This window comes from Solanum verrucosum, unplaced genomic scaffold (genome assembly GCF_900185275.1).
Source record: "Solanum verrucosum unplaced genomic scaffold, falcon-dt-bn FXZP01000277.1, whole genome shotgun sequence".
Taxonomy (NCBI): Eukaryota; Viridiplantae; Streptophyta; class Magnoliopsida; order Solanales; family Solanaceae; genus Solanum; species Solanum verrucosum.
Genome location: NW_026019945.1, coordinates 2,233,109 through 2,247,007, shown reverse-complemented (window position 1 = coordinate 2,247,007; position 13,899 = coordinate 2,233,109). Strand labels below are relative to the sequence as shown.

At 30.3% G+C, this 13,899-nt stretch overlaps 2 protein-coding genes across 2 annotated transcripts; both read left to right on the top strand.

Annotated features, from left to right (window-relative positions):
* The first annotated feature begins 258 nt into the window (after nt 1-258).
* Nucleotides 259-4,117, top strand: LOC125809330 (organelle RRM domain-containing protein 2, mitochondrial). Its single transcript, XM_049488991.1, has 4 exons — nt 259-492; nt 2,084-2,152; nt 2,244-2,350; nt 3,814-4,117. The coding sequence occupies exons 1-4, from the start codon at nt 321-323 to the stop codon at nt 3,937-3,939; spliced, it is 474 nt and encodes a 157-aa protein (XP_049344948.1). The 5' UTR covers nt 259-320; the 3' UTR covers nt 3,940-4,117.
* Nucleotides 4,118-5,872: 1,755 nt separating this feature from the next.
* LOC125809319 (uncharacterized) lies at nt 5,873-6,993 on the top strand. The gene is made up of 2 exons (XM_049488982.1): nt 5,873-6,176; nt 6,804-6,993. Exons 1-2 carry the CDS (start codon nt 5,878-5,880, stop codon nt 6,859-6,861), a joined length of 357 nt encoding a protein of 118 aa, XP_049344939.1. The 5' UTR covers nt 5,873-5,877; the 3' UTR covers nt 6,862-6,993.
* Nucleotides 6,994-13,899: the final 6,906 nt, after the last annotated feature.

The following is a 13,899-nucleotide window of genomic DNA, read 5'->3' as shown; positions in this document are numbered from 1 at the left end:
TATTGACTAAAGTTTTGTAAGTGATTATACATATTAGATAACAATTTAATGGTTTGCCTATAAGATTAAGCAATATATGAACAAACATTAAACTCGAGTCTAAAATTGTCCGAGGACTAATTTTTAAAAGATTATATTTGCATAAATGATACCTAAAAAAGAGCCCATGCAATCAGCGCCCTATTATGGGCTACCATTTAGCCCATTGGACTGTTACTAGTAAGCCGACTTCACATTTTAAGAAGCAAAATCAACGAACAAAACTCCTTCTCTTCTAGAAATCTCTGTAAAACCCCAGGGTCTAAGAAATTTAGCCCCTTATGGCCTTGCGAGCGGCGACGGCAACGGCAACGGCAACGGCAACGGCTGTGGCGCCGCGAGGTTTACGTGCTCTATTATCTACCTTTTCCTCAAGCTTTCCGTTCAATACGCCTTCGAAGCAAGTTGAGAAGCCGCCACCAGCTGAACCATCCACCAATCTCTTCGTTTCTGGTATATTCCCGTTTCATTCATTTTCCTCAAAATTTACTCATTTCTGCTCACTTTTTTCTAATTTTTAGTTGTATTGCAGATTTTATGACTATGTTTTGTGACTCAGTCTTTTTTTTAATTTTTTTTTTATATATAGCTAACCATTGGTTTTAATTGATAGAATGAATATGCAATTTTGTTTGCATTTAGGTGCTTGCTTATATGTGATCTCGATTTTCAATATGTCATACTTACTTCAATGTTACCAGTTTCAGTAAATTTTTGGTTTAACAAATATAAAAATCATATTAGCACTCTAAAGCTACAATTTTGCTATTTGTAGACATCTCATTTGCATAAAAGCACAATGATTGTATATGTATATCGGTTAGATTATTGTATATATATAACTACTATGTAGATGTATCAATGATTTTATATCTGCATAAAATTTGAATTTGTATACAATTGAATCGAAATAAAACATTTGTATATAACGAGAAAGAGAGAAAGGTAAAAGAGAACTAGTAGGGGAAGATATTTATTTGTATAAATATAAGTGTATAGGTAAAAAATATATGTATTTGTATTTGTATATACAGTTTTCTCTCGCTTTATACAAATACAAACACAATTTATATATTTGTGTTTGTAGAAAGTGAGAAGCGAGGGAGAGTAGCGAGCGAGATTTCTAGGGAGAGAGGCGAATTGCAAAGTGTTTGCTACGGATTAGAATTAAATGAAATTGTGGTTATAACATTTAATTTGAATTAATAGTTTGTTATTTTATACAATTTAAACAAAAAACATGTTATAGTTACTCCACCACCTTCAATGGGAATAATCCTTTCTAAACAAGCAGATATTGTGGCATAATATGTTATGGATGCGTATTTTGTGTATCCTTAATTACGGATGTTCCAATACTTTACGGATGAATCATAAGAACCATAATATCTTTTTAGAAAATGTAAACTAATTGACACATTGTACTCTTTCTATAGGAAAGGAATCGAGTAGGAAAAAAGCTATGATCTTTTGCTATTAATAGATAGTATGTATATTTCTCCATCGTGTAGGTGATAAATGAAATTAGTTTAGGTGAAAAGCAAGAATCTGTCTAGATTCTCTAAAATATAATCCATTGAATCAACAATTTGATTTGATTCATTTTTTTTTGGAATTGCATAGCCTTAATTAGCTCTTTTGAGAAGTTTGTAGCTCAACATCTTGAACCCGATTTATCTTTGTCAATGATTTTTCCTATTGTTAGTTGTTAAAGTTAAGAAGTAAATAGTTCTTAGTTAACTATTAGAATTCTTGGATAAGTTGTGTCAAATTGGTTGAATGTTTGCGATGGAGATTTGCATAAACTGAAGCTTTCAGGCCCTGTGATTTTACAGTGAGCAACTTTTTATTTTTCAGAATAATTATGTCTTCTATCACACATTGTGTTGTTAGTATCGTTAAAACATTTGTATGCTAGTTGCCTGTAATTTCTGTTCAGTACAATGTAATGGAAGTTGGAATGTTTTGAAACTTTTGTTTCAAATTGGGTATGTTCAATGTCACCGGGATCCTGAAATGATTCCTATGTTTGTCTTATTTCCAGGGCTTAGCAAACGTACTACCTCAGAAGGGCTTCGAGAAGCCTTTGTAAAACATGGCGAAGTGGTCCATGGTATGTTTTTACGTATCCTCGTGCACACAAATTATGATAAGAATACATTTTAAAGGAAGTGTAATGATTGTATTATCTTTTGTCTTTGCAGCCAGAGTTGTGACTGATCGAGTATCTGGTTATTCTAAAGGTTTTGGGTTTGTTAGATATGCGACATTGGAAGATGCTGAAGCTGGTATAAAGGGCATGGATGGCCAGGTGAGTAATGATTAATAATATATTTAGTCACTAGAGAGAAAATAACGTTACAGTAATGAATTGAGTAGTAAAATATTTAATAATTTTTACAAAATGATAACGATATGATGGGATGTGCTGAAATGGGTTTTGAACTTCTCAAATTTGTCTTCCTTTTTATAGGAAAATATGTGTACTTCTCAAACTCAGAAAGTTCATATATACTCACTGCACTAGTGTTCCTTAGCATGCACAAAGAGTTTTCAACTTAGCCTTTGATTGTTGAACTTGTTCTTTTTTTTTTTTTTTTTTTTTTTAAGTTGGAGCCATCACTGAATATGGTTTGTTAAAGAGAAATGAAAATCACTTTCTGATCTAATAATTCATGTTGCACATAAATTAAGCACTCCTTCAATATTCATACTTTATAGATAGCTTCATGAAGAGAATAAATTGAGGTTTGGTTAGACTTTTTTTATGTGAATCTTTGATATGTGTTACTTGTGCCGAGGATCTTTCGGAAACAACCTCTTTACCTCCACGAGGTAGGGACAAGGGGTAAGGTCTACGTACACTCTATCCTCCCTAGACTCTACTTGTGGGATTTTTCTTGAACTTAGTATCTTTCGAAAACAACTTTTCTACCTTCACGAGGTAGGGACTAGGGGTAAGGTTTGTGTACACTCTATCCTCCCTAGTCCCCACTTGTGGGATTTCTCTGTGTATGTTATCGTTGTATAGATAGCTTCATGAACTTCCTTTCCTTATCCTAGGAATGCAACAGTAACCTTATCTTGTCTATGATGAAGGTCTTAACTTGCTTCAGGAAAGTGGAGAGATAGTAACTCCTAGTTCTCATAGGTGCCGTGGGGTCTCAAGGCTGAATTTTGTAAAACAGAGCCTATTTGGATTGTCTTTTCAGTTTTTTTTTTTGAGAAGGATTGTCTTTTCAGTTTTTAATTATAAGTCAATTCTAACTTATGACTTTTGGCTTATATTTGTCATTTTAGCTTAACACTAAGTGCTTTTTAGCACTTTCTTAACTTATCCAAACACTACAAAATTGCTTAAGAGTTATTTTAGTTTAAACGCACTTGTGTTAAGCCAATCCAAACAGGCTCTAAAGTCTCACTAACTTGGTCCATTGGCAAACATAGTATTTTCATGAGATTCAAAAAAATACTCTAATGCTCTCGTGTGTCTAGGGGATCAAACAATATAATATGTACACACATAAAAAAAGGTTTTTTTCACTTGCACATAGTACAATTTTTCGACAAGGGAATTCAATTGAACCCCCTTTGATATATGTGGCTCTGGAGTGGGTGTTTTTGTGGTCTACTTTCTTGTTTTTCAATTGATCATTTGATTCTCAAGGTGCCAGTAGATGGTCACTGGTGATATGCTCTTGAAAGATACTTGGTCTTGGAGAATTAAAATAAATTCATTACTCATGTTTGTCTTTTTTCCTATCTGTTTTGCAGTTTCTTGATGGATGGGTTATCTTTGCCGAGTACGCAAGACCAAGACCACCACCTCCCTCAATGCAGAACAATAATACAACACCTGGATATGGCAATTACAATTCATCATCATATGGCAGTCAGTGAACTGTGAACAAAGCGGCTTCCATCTTACAAGGAGGGATTTTTGGATTATGACACTTCATTGGTGTATACTAAACTTTCTCTCATTTAAGGATGTAAAATTTCTGTCATAGATAAAACTTGGATATGATAATATGTTTGAAGCTTAATCTTTTATGAAAAAGACTTGGTACTTTTCATAGCATTTGTGTTTCAGTACTCATTTTGTTAAAGCACAAAAAATCTTTCCATTTTTGTGTTCATTTGGGCAGAATTGAAGTGTTATTAAGTGTGAAGAAGATTGATTTTGACATTATGACATATAGATTGAGCTTTACATGTGCTTTTGCCTCGAGTTCCAATTGGCATCCAATCCATAAATATCTAGTAAGAAGCAGGACATGCAAGTTATTAAATTAAATAAATGTTTCGTCTCTTTCAAAGATTTGTATGGTTCTATAGGAGAAATTAATGTTGTTTTCTTGTTACTTGATACTAGATCTTTCTTCCTATTTATTCATTGTTTTTGACACCATGAGTGGACTTTGGTTTAATCCTAATTACTCCATCTGTTTCAATTTGCTTATTTGATTAGACACAAAGTTTAATAAAATAAATTAGTCCTTGGAACTTTATAGTTAAAACTAGAGTTATGTTGAACCTTGTTGTCTTAAATATGTCATATACAAAATTGAAATTAATGAATGGTCAAAAAAATGAAAGTCGAATTGAAAAGACGAATAAAATAAGAATGGAGTACTAATATTGGTCACATGTGGCTTAAGATGATTCATTTTTGTTAGAATGTATGTAGTAGGATGTTGCCTTCATTCACAAGTAAACTTGATGTTTGCCATTGAGAGTAACTAATCGTTTCTGATTTCTCATTTAATGAAAAACAAGTGGTTTGCTCCATTTAACCCATGTGGCACTCACTATGGTGTGTCATTGTAATTGATAGGTATGGGTCTTCAATAAATTACTTACTAAATTTGGTTGGTTACTCGCTGCCTATTTCAATTTATTTGATATCGTTTGAATAGATACGAAATTGAAAAAGAATTTTTATAAAAATATATGCTCCAAAACAAGGTGGATTATATTTATTTATGTGACATTAGTGTTATTGCCTGCATCTGGAGGAATTTTGTCCACGTTATATATACTTTGTTGGCTTGTATCCAATCAGTTAATCAATTAGTTTATTTGATGGCTTCTAGAAGTGTTGGATGTGTCATTATACCATTCTTTGATAAAATTCAATTATGTTTTATTTTGAATGTATGGACATTAACATAAATCCACTTACCAATGTTGTGATGTCCTGTAATGCACAAATTCAAATTAATTTGTGAATTATAGTTTTCTTTCTTACTTGATGTTTGTGTATTTCAATTATGAATCATAATTTTTTTCAATATGTTTCAATAAAAAAGTCATTACAAATAATTTAACTTTAAACTATTTGTTTTATGTATAATAAAACAATTTTCATCACACAAATATTAATAATCCATTATAGACCACGAATAAGTTCTCTTTGTTGAGCTTATCGTTAAATAGTAAGATGTTTATTATGTAGAACCTCCAATTCGTGACTGAGAAAGGAGAAAAAGTCTTATGAAATGAACAAGCGCTAAGAAAAGAGAATTGACCTCGATCTTATCCTACTCATTCTTCTTTTTCTGTTCTTGATCCTAAGCGCCAATCAAGTATTAGTTTTTGAGTTTTTTTTAAATAAATTTTATGTCCAGTCAAATACTGTCACGAAATTAATAAGGAGTAAAAGAAGGATAGAGGTGGAAGTTGAGAAAAAAACAAGAATGGGATGGGGAGACCAAAGACAATAACCACCAACTACTTTTGGGTCCCTTTATTATAACTCCAAGATTTAATAGTTAGCCTTTAAATACAAAGCTTAATACAAAATTCCTAATTCTCTTGTTACCCCAAAAAATAAACATGAAGTTCCTTTTGGAACTAATGGCTTGCTGTGGTTGTTCTTCTCGTTTGCCCCCACTTGAAGACATCGGGCCTCTCGTTCCTGGCCCGGCCCAGCCCACTAATCGTAAAAACAGGAGACGAAGGAGAGGTAGAGGTGGACCAACGAGTTCAGTTGGTTCAGTACCTAATAATTGGAGGCCCTCACTTTCGGCCATTTCAGAAGACAACGCTCTGCCACCTAGAAAAGTGAAGAGAAAAGTCATAACTACTTCCCCACCCGCCACTAAACCCCGTCGTCGTAGTTGCGAGGAAACTAGGTATGAAAATTTTATTTAAAAGTTTAAATCGTTAGAAATAATAAATTTTATCTTCAACAAGTGAAATATGTTTTTGATGATGACAATAGATGATTGCGAATTTTGAACTAAGAACCTCTCTAAGTTATGATAATTTTAGAGCAAATTAAACCCGTTTTTTCCTTCTTCTTTTTTTATATCAATAAAATCATTCAATTTTGTGTTATATATTTTAGAAAATTACTATTACCGAAAAATGTAAACTAAGATTAGCCGGAAATCCTTATTAGCATTTCAAATCCTAATTTATATTCCTCGCTATAAATATAAAGTTTAAGCAAAAGTTATTGAGGTTATCTTGACTCGTAGTACCTAATATTGTAGCGATCTCCCCGCAGGGAGTTTGAAGAAAAACAAATTATTGCAGTAATTCTAAAACTTAAAATTTAAGTAAATGTTATTGAGTTTAAGGAATTTTTAGTAAGCTATTATTATGCAAGAGAGTACAATTAGTTGATACTACAACAAATTTGTTGTGCTTTTTCAAGTTGTTTTTTATATCTCTGTATATATATTTTGAATCTCCTTAACGATAATTCTGATTTCACCACTCACGGTTTCATTTTTATCTTACTAATACTTTTGCAGGAGAATTCCAGTTTCAGCCTTGGCGCCAGCTTTCTCCCCAACTCCTTTTTTATTTTAATTCCTCTGTAACCTTTTTTTTGGGGGTGGGTAGTGGGTGGGTGGGGCTTGTACGTAGTTATGATGAACATGTATCATGTATGCATATTGTACTGTAAATGTTCTATATTATTATCTCTTTTTATCTTGTTAATTACCACTTGTGAACTTCCCCTTTTTTTTGCTGAATTGCGATGCGAGTAAAAACTATTTGCAAATACTCTCTCGATGTTTGTCTAGTTTTGACCTGACACGAAAATTAATAAAGTAAGAAGATATTTGAATCTTATGACCTTAAACTAAAGATAAAAGATTAAAATTAATTCCGACTTGTTAGTCCTTTGACTTAGTGAGTTAACAAATTGGTCCTTCTTATAGGATAGTACTCAAATTACGGACTATTTCGAATCTTGCATCAAAGTCATGTCCCAATGCCCACTTGGGATTTGAGTAAGAAAAGAGCTCGTAATCACATTATTAAATTCGTCTAATTGCATGTATCAAACTTTGAGATTGACGAAGAGTGTACTCCATCCTCAAAAACAACGTCATGTCACATTACACACATCCAACTTTGACTTCCAAACACATAAATAATCCAATAAACTCAGATGATCAACCTATCTTGTGGAAATCAAACTCTTTACTTTAATTAAAAGAATTTTAAAAGATTGTTGGACCTCCCTAATACAAAAATATTAAATCAGTATGATATAGAAAAAGTATGAAAAAAGAAAAGTAATACAAAAATAATTAATTTCAAGCATTTTATCAGTAAACTTAGGTACATCTCTCGATCTTCAAACTTATAGTTATAAAAAATAAGTGTACTTGTGTTAATATGTTATGAACCAGCCTCAGCCCAAGAATGATATCTATATATACGGATGTCACACAACTAGTTATTGGATCGAGAAGAAGCAACAAAACTGAAATGCCTGCCTATTTTAGGGGGGAGTGTGCCGTTTGCTTTGTTTGGGGTTTGCGCTATTTTTGGTAATGTATTTACCAGAGACGTTAAACAAGCCATTTTATGATGCAATGGATGGATTGCGAGAAGGTGAAGCAAAATCCGGGGTGGTAGCTTAAATGGTCCCACGTCTCATCCAGGAAAAAGGACAAATATACTTCCGAACTATCGTAAATGATATACAGATACCCTTCGTCATATTTTGGGACATTTGTGCCCCTGCCTTCCAAAAACTAGAGCATATATATCCTTTATATATACTAACCGACATACACGTGTCATAATCTTATCCACCGATCCGACATTTGTTAAATATCGGATCGACGGATAAGATTGCGCCACATGTCCCTATTTAGTCTTCCGTTAGAGTGAAGATCATATAAGATCTAGTTTTTGGATGGCAGGGGCACCAATGTCCCAAGAATATGACGAAGGATATTTGCATACCATTACGATAGTTCGGAGGTATATTTGTCATTTTTCCCAATTTGATTCGTTAATCCATTTTGTCATAACAACACTTTGTCATCATCCTCAATTTACTACGTTTTAAGTTTCATATATACTCCGCCACTATCTAAACTTTCACCTGATTGGCTACGTACGACTAAAATGAAAAGAAGAACAAATAAATAAACATAAAACGTAATTGATTTATATGGAACTAATATGGATGGAATTTGAAAAGACGGCCTTAAAATAGGCAATATCGTGCAAAACTGCAAATAATCCGTGCAAAAAGGCTCTTTGTCTCTTCGACTCGTTAAGAACACTATATTTCGTTTTTTTGTAAGGGTAATCGGCCCTCTACATTGTGGTAAATATTTATTTGTATGTAGTGTCTACACCAAATTGATGTAAAATATTCTACATGCATGCCATTAGGCCCACTATTCTGAAAAAATGTTTTGCTAATTTTGAAAAGAAATTGATTAAGTAAGAGAAATGCATTTAAAAGTCATGAATTTGAAACAATTTAATTAATCAAAATCAAGTGAAGACTTTATCAAAATATTTGAATTAAGTGATGTAAAATGAATCGAGAGTTAATAAATGAAATACATTAACAAAATAAATCAACCAAAAAAAAAAATAAGTTCATCTTTTGAGAAGTTCGACTAAGTTATAACAATAACAAGTATTGCAACAACTAATTACAACCAAATATAAGCAAGAGAAAGAATGGATCTAGGCTTTCTTAGCCCAAATTCCCTGCTGTCCAAAAAAATGAGGAATTTACACAGACATACAACTTTTATAGTTTTTTTTCTTTTAATCATGTGCAACCAATTCGCATTAGTTAAGGAGACGTGGAATTATTTTTTCTTCCTTGTTTTTAACTCCTATAATTAGGAAAGTTAGCTTTTCAATTTCTTTAAATTCTCAAACTCAACTTTATTTAACAGTCTGTTTAAAAAAAATATTAACGCAATATACAGAAACATAAAGATATACTTGATTGTAATTTTATGAATTATTTTTTTTCTACCAATCAAGAATAATTAGTTTATTAAAAAATTGATTGCCTACTTTTAAGAAGTGAAATATATATATTTTATATATCAATTAACCCATTAAAAAAAGGTTACACTAACTTTTAAGGAATGATTTTTTAAAAATTCTTTAAATAACTTATTAAAAGATTGTGACTACTTTTAAGGTAAGAAAATGTATTATTAATGCTCTAACGTGTATTAATTAACACATAATCGATAATAATTAATCAACTAATATTAAATGGCATTTTATTAGAAACTGCAATAATACATATGCATAAATTATACAATAATTAAAGTTGTGATTGCATAATGTATACATAAAAAAGTATATGTATACACAAAAAAATATTTATAAAAATAGATGTGTAAATTTTATTGATGTATACAACAATTGTAGCATGTATACATAAACTTTATATTGTATACATAAGAATACTACCATCAATTATACGTATTACTATAATGAATACAAGAATGAGATTAATATGATACATATATAAATTAAATTTTATTCATTAATTGTACATGTGATTTTGTTTATGTATACGGTAACTGCACTATGTATACATTGGTTCGTATTCATCTGTGTATTCATTGATTTGTATTCACATAATAAATTTGTATACTTTAATTTAAATTGAGATTGGAATTCATTGGTATACATTGGGTTGTATTCATCAAAATCAACATTCTAATTTTTTACGAGGATCTTACGAGAATCTTTCTTACCCATGAATTGAGAACAAAAATTTCAAAATATTATAACTTGAATTTTCGCCAAAAAAAGTTTCAAAAACTTTAGTTCCACAAATCACGAAATTTTAAAATTAATGGGGCAAGAAATGCTACATAACTATATATTAAAAGAAATTTTTGGAAGGATCAATTGATAAACATACAATTATATCCGATTTGCATAGACAAAGTGAATTAAGGAGAATAAGAGAAAATTTAGATGAGAAGCAAATATACATATGAAAAGGATTTTACAAAGAAAACAAAAAAAAGTTGAAAAACCTAAATTTTCGCAAAAATACAATTGAAAAAACTTCAATTCCACAAATCATGAAATTCAACAATTAATTGGACAAGAACAAGATTGTATATAAAGGTGATTTTTAAAAGTATTCATGAAAAAACATATTGTTATATCTGATTTTCATAAACAGATTGAATTAAGGAGAAGAATTGAAAATTAGGGAGAGAATCAAATATATGTATGAAAAGAATTCTAGAAAGAGAAAAAGGAGACGAAAAGGAGAAGAATTTTATTTTAAAACGGTTGACAAAATAAAAAAAGAGATAAAATAGGGATAATAAAATAATAATTTTTTTCTTTTCAAGAAAAAAAAGGAGCAATCAAACGTGTGTTTAGAGAAAAATAAGAAGAACGAAAATACATTTTTTAAGAAAAAGAAAAATAACTATTGAATGCCAAATAAATATAACAAAGTCTTTTTTCTTGCTAAAAAAAATTAAAAATGAACTATTTATTGTTAATTTAGTCTATAAGGTGTTATGCTGTGCCATTTTGTCCAAAATGTGAATATGCCCAAACTTGGAGTCTTAACCCAATCATCATTGTATACTTGTTGTATATCGTCTCTCTTTGAACTTGTATAATAGCTTCTCTAAATTTGTATACTTGCTTCCCTTTTTATCTTTCGTTCAATTCGGCAGAGTCAAATACAGATGTTGGATTTTATTCCAACGAAATGAAAAAAAGGGAGTCACAATAGATTCATATGGGAAATCATGCACACGCAAAAGAAAGAAAGATTTTTTATTTGATAAAGATCCTAATCAAGTAGTAATTTCGTCTTAGGGTGAAGGAAATCAGTATTTAACATTATGACATAAAAATTGCCTAATCAAATCGATATCTCTAAGGTTCACATTTTACTTTTATTACATACAAAACTAATTCATGTATGGATGACAATGTAGCGGAACAGATGCAGGGTGGGGTTGATTTAAGGCTATGCGAGATAGGGTAGGTTTAAGGCTATGCAAGGTGGGGTTGATTTAAGGCTATGCGAGATGGGGTAGGTTTAAGGCTATGCGGGGTGGGTGAAAATGGATTTTTTAAAACTAATGGATAGCGGGGCAGGTTGCAGGTATATGTAGTTTTATGTGAGTTCAAATTTAATTTTAACTTTTTACATGTTATAAGAGGGATAAAGCATTATGTATTAAGATAATTTTTCTAAAGCTACTAAAATAAAAAATAATACAATTTCTTATATGTTTCATAATTAACCTCTAAAAAATAAATTTTTGAGTCACTTCTTATTAAATTGATACAACTTAATAAAAAAAATGAACTTATTTTTATGAATTTTATTCTAGTATCAAACTTAACTAGAAAAAAAATATTAAAAAAATGCGGAGCGGGTTCATGCAGGATGGGCTGGGGCGGATTGAAAATATTTTTTTTTTTATGTGAGGCGGGACAAAATAGACTACGAATTTTACAGGTTAAGCTCAACTCGCACCCCTATTACCATCCCTGATGCATGTTGAAGGTTGTGGGTCAGGAGAAAGGACCGGATCAATAACAAATAAGGTCCCAAATTGGACCAACTCTTGTCTCATTTTGGGTCCAAACAAAATGGGATGAAGGACCAATTTCATCCATGTTGTGCTACTTATAATTATCTTTTATTCTCACGTAAAACATTTCATATGTCGATGTTCATCAAATAACTAAAATAATTTATAGTTATTATTTTGTTTTCCTAGTTAAAAATGCAAGCTTGTATCATCTTGAATTTTTTTTTCTTTATTAACATATGTTGAATCAAACTAGTTCTCCTTTTATTAGTGTACATTAATGAGAGGGGATTCAAAGTTCTCAAAATAACTAATTAGCGATTACCTTTTGATTCACTTTTCATTCTCTCTTAAATAAATAACGCGTTTTAGCTCAATTTTTTTTCTTAAATAAATAACGCGTTTTAGCTCAAATTTTTCTATATGTATACAATATTAATTGCAAGATATCATTATCAAAGACATTGTCTTTGATTTTAAGAATATTATAATAATAATAATGTGTACATTTTCATTTCCACGTAGCAAATTCATATATCTTTCATCAGTTTGACAATAAGCACGTACCATATTTAATAAGTAAGCCGTCTATATAGTTAGGATACAAGAATTAATGAAAGCTATATACATATCTTTTCAATTAATTATTTCTTTAAAAAAGTAAATTCCTTAATTTTATTATAAATAAATATTTTATTAGTGGGGAATATTTACACCAAAACTTATGCCAATTTACAAAAGAGTAACTATTCATAACTTACACTTTTCTAATTTCTACTCTTAATAAATTTATTTATTTATTCTCCTCTTGTTTACCTTCTTTTAATTATAAAATAACTATATATATATATAAACTAAATATACACAAAGTGATGTGGCACCCTGCACCTCTCTGTAGCCAATATCTTATTTATCTTTTTTTTTTCTTTTCCTTTTTTCCTCCAACTCTATACAATAATTAGCTATAGAAAAGTTCAAAATATTAAGTATTTCATTTAATAATTTAACTTAATGACTGTGCGAAGCCCCAGTACGTTTCCTAGTTATAAATATAAGAAATGAAAGAGTCAATCCTTCGCAAAAAAGTTGACATATAAAGAAGAAATTAAATGTACTGCAATAATTATTGTGATGTGATAGTAATAATTAAACATAATAGGAGTATTAGCTAATTAAACTCAAGAAGCTATTAAAAAGTTAATAAAATAAAAGACGGCAGTTTGCACATAAATTTGGTTGGTTTCAAAAATTTAAAAAGATATATGGTGATTATTTTAAACAAGTGTTTTTGTTTATATAATTGATTCATTATTTCAATTCCAAATTTGAAATACAATATTTTTATATTCAAAAAAACACTTTTAACTTCCAAATGCTCTTTTTCAAGAATTACTCTTTTTCCACACAACTCCAATATTACTTATACAGACAATAGATGGCTAAAAATTTGCAGGGAAATTTAAATTAAATAATAGTACTCGTACTACATAAGTTGCTCAGACTAATTGGCAATTCCAATTTTACTTGGTCTAGAGGAAGTCAACGTAAACATATACTCATCCATCATTTCAACTTTCACCAATGGTGACTCTTCAAAATTGTTAAGGGTACATATATTGAATTTTTTGAAAGCAGTTTATTTTTAAATAATTTGACACTGTGACATCAAAAGTGAATAATCTGTCTTACTTAGCTTATTAATAAGGGTTCGATTTTACATGTAATCATTCACTAAAGTAATCTAAATAATTAACATGTTCTACAAAATTTTGTCACTAAATAATTAGTATCTATCTTATTCTTTTCATAATTCATCAGTAGTTCATCATTATATAAAATTGATTTAAAAAATGGTAAGTATTTTTCTACAGAAGTGGTCCGTCATAAATTTCTACAACTACTTTTATAATCACATGCATGTGCTCTACCTTCCGTTTAAAAACTCTATAATATAGGTACACAATCTCATGATATTTGCAAATTAGTCTTTAAATATCGTTGTGGTACAATATAATATCATTAGTAGGTAAAATAAAAA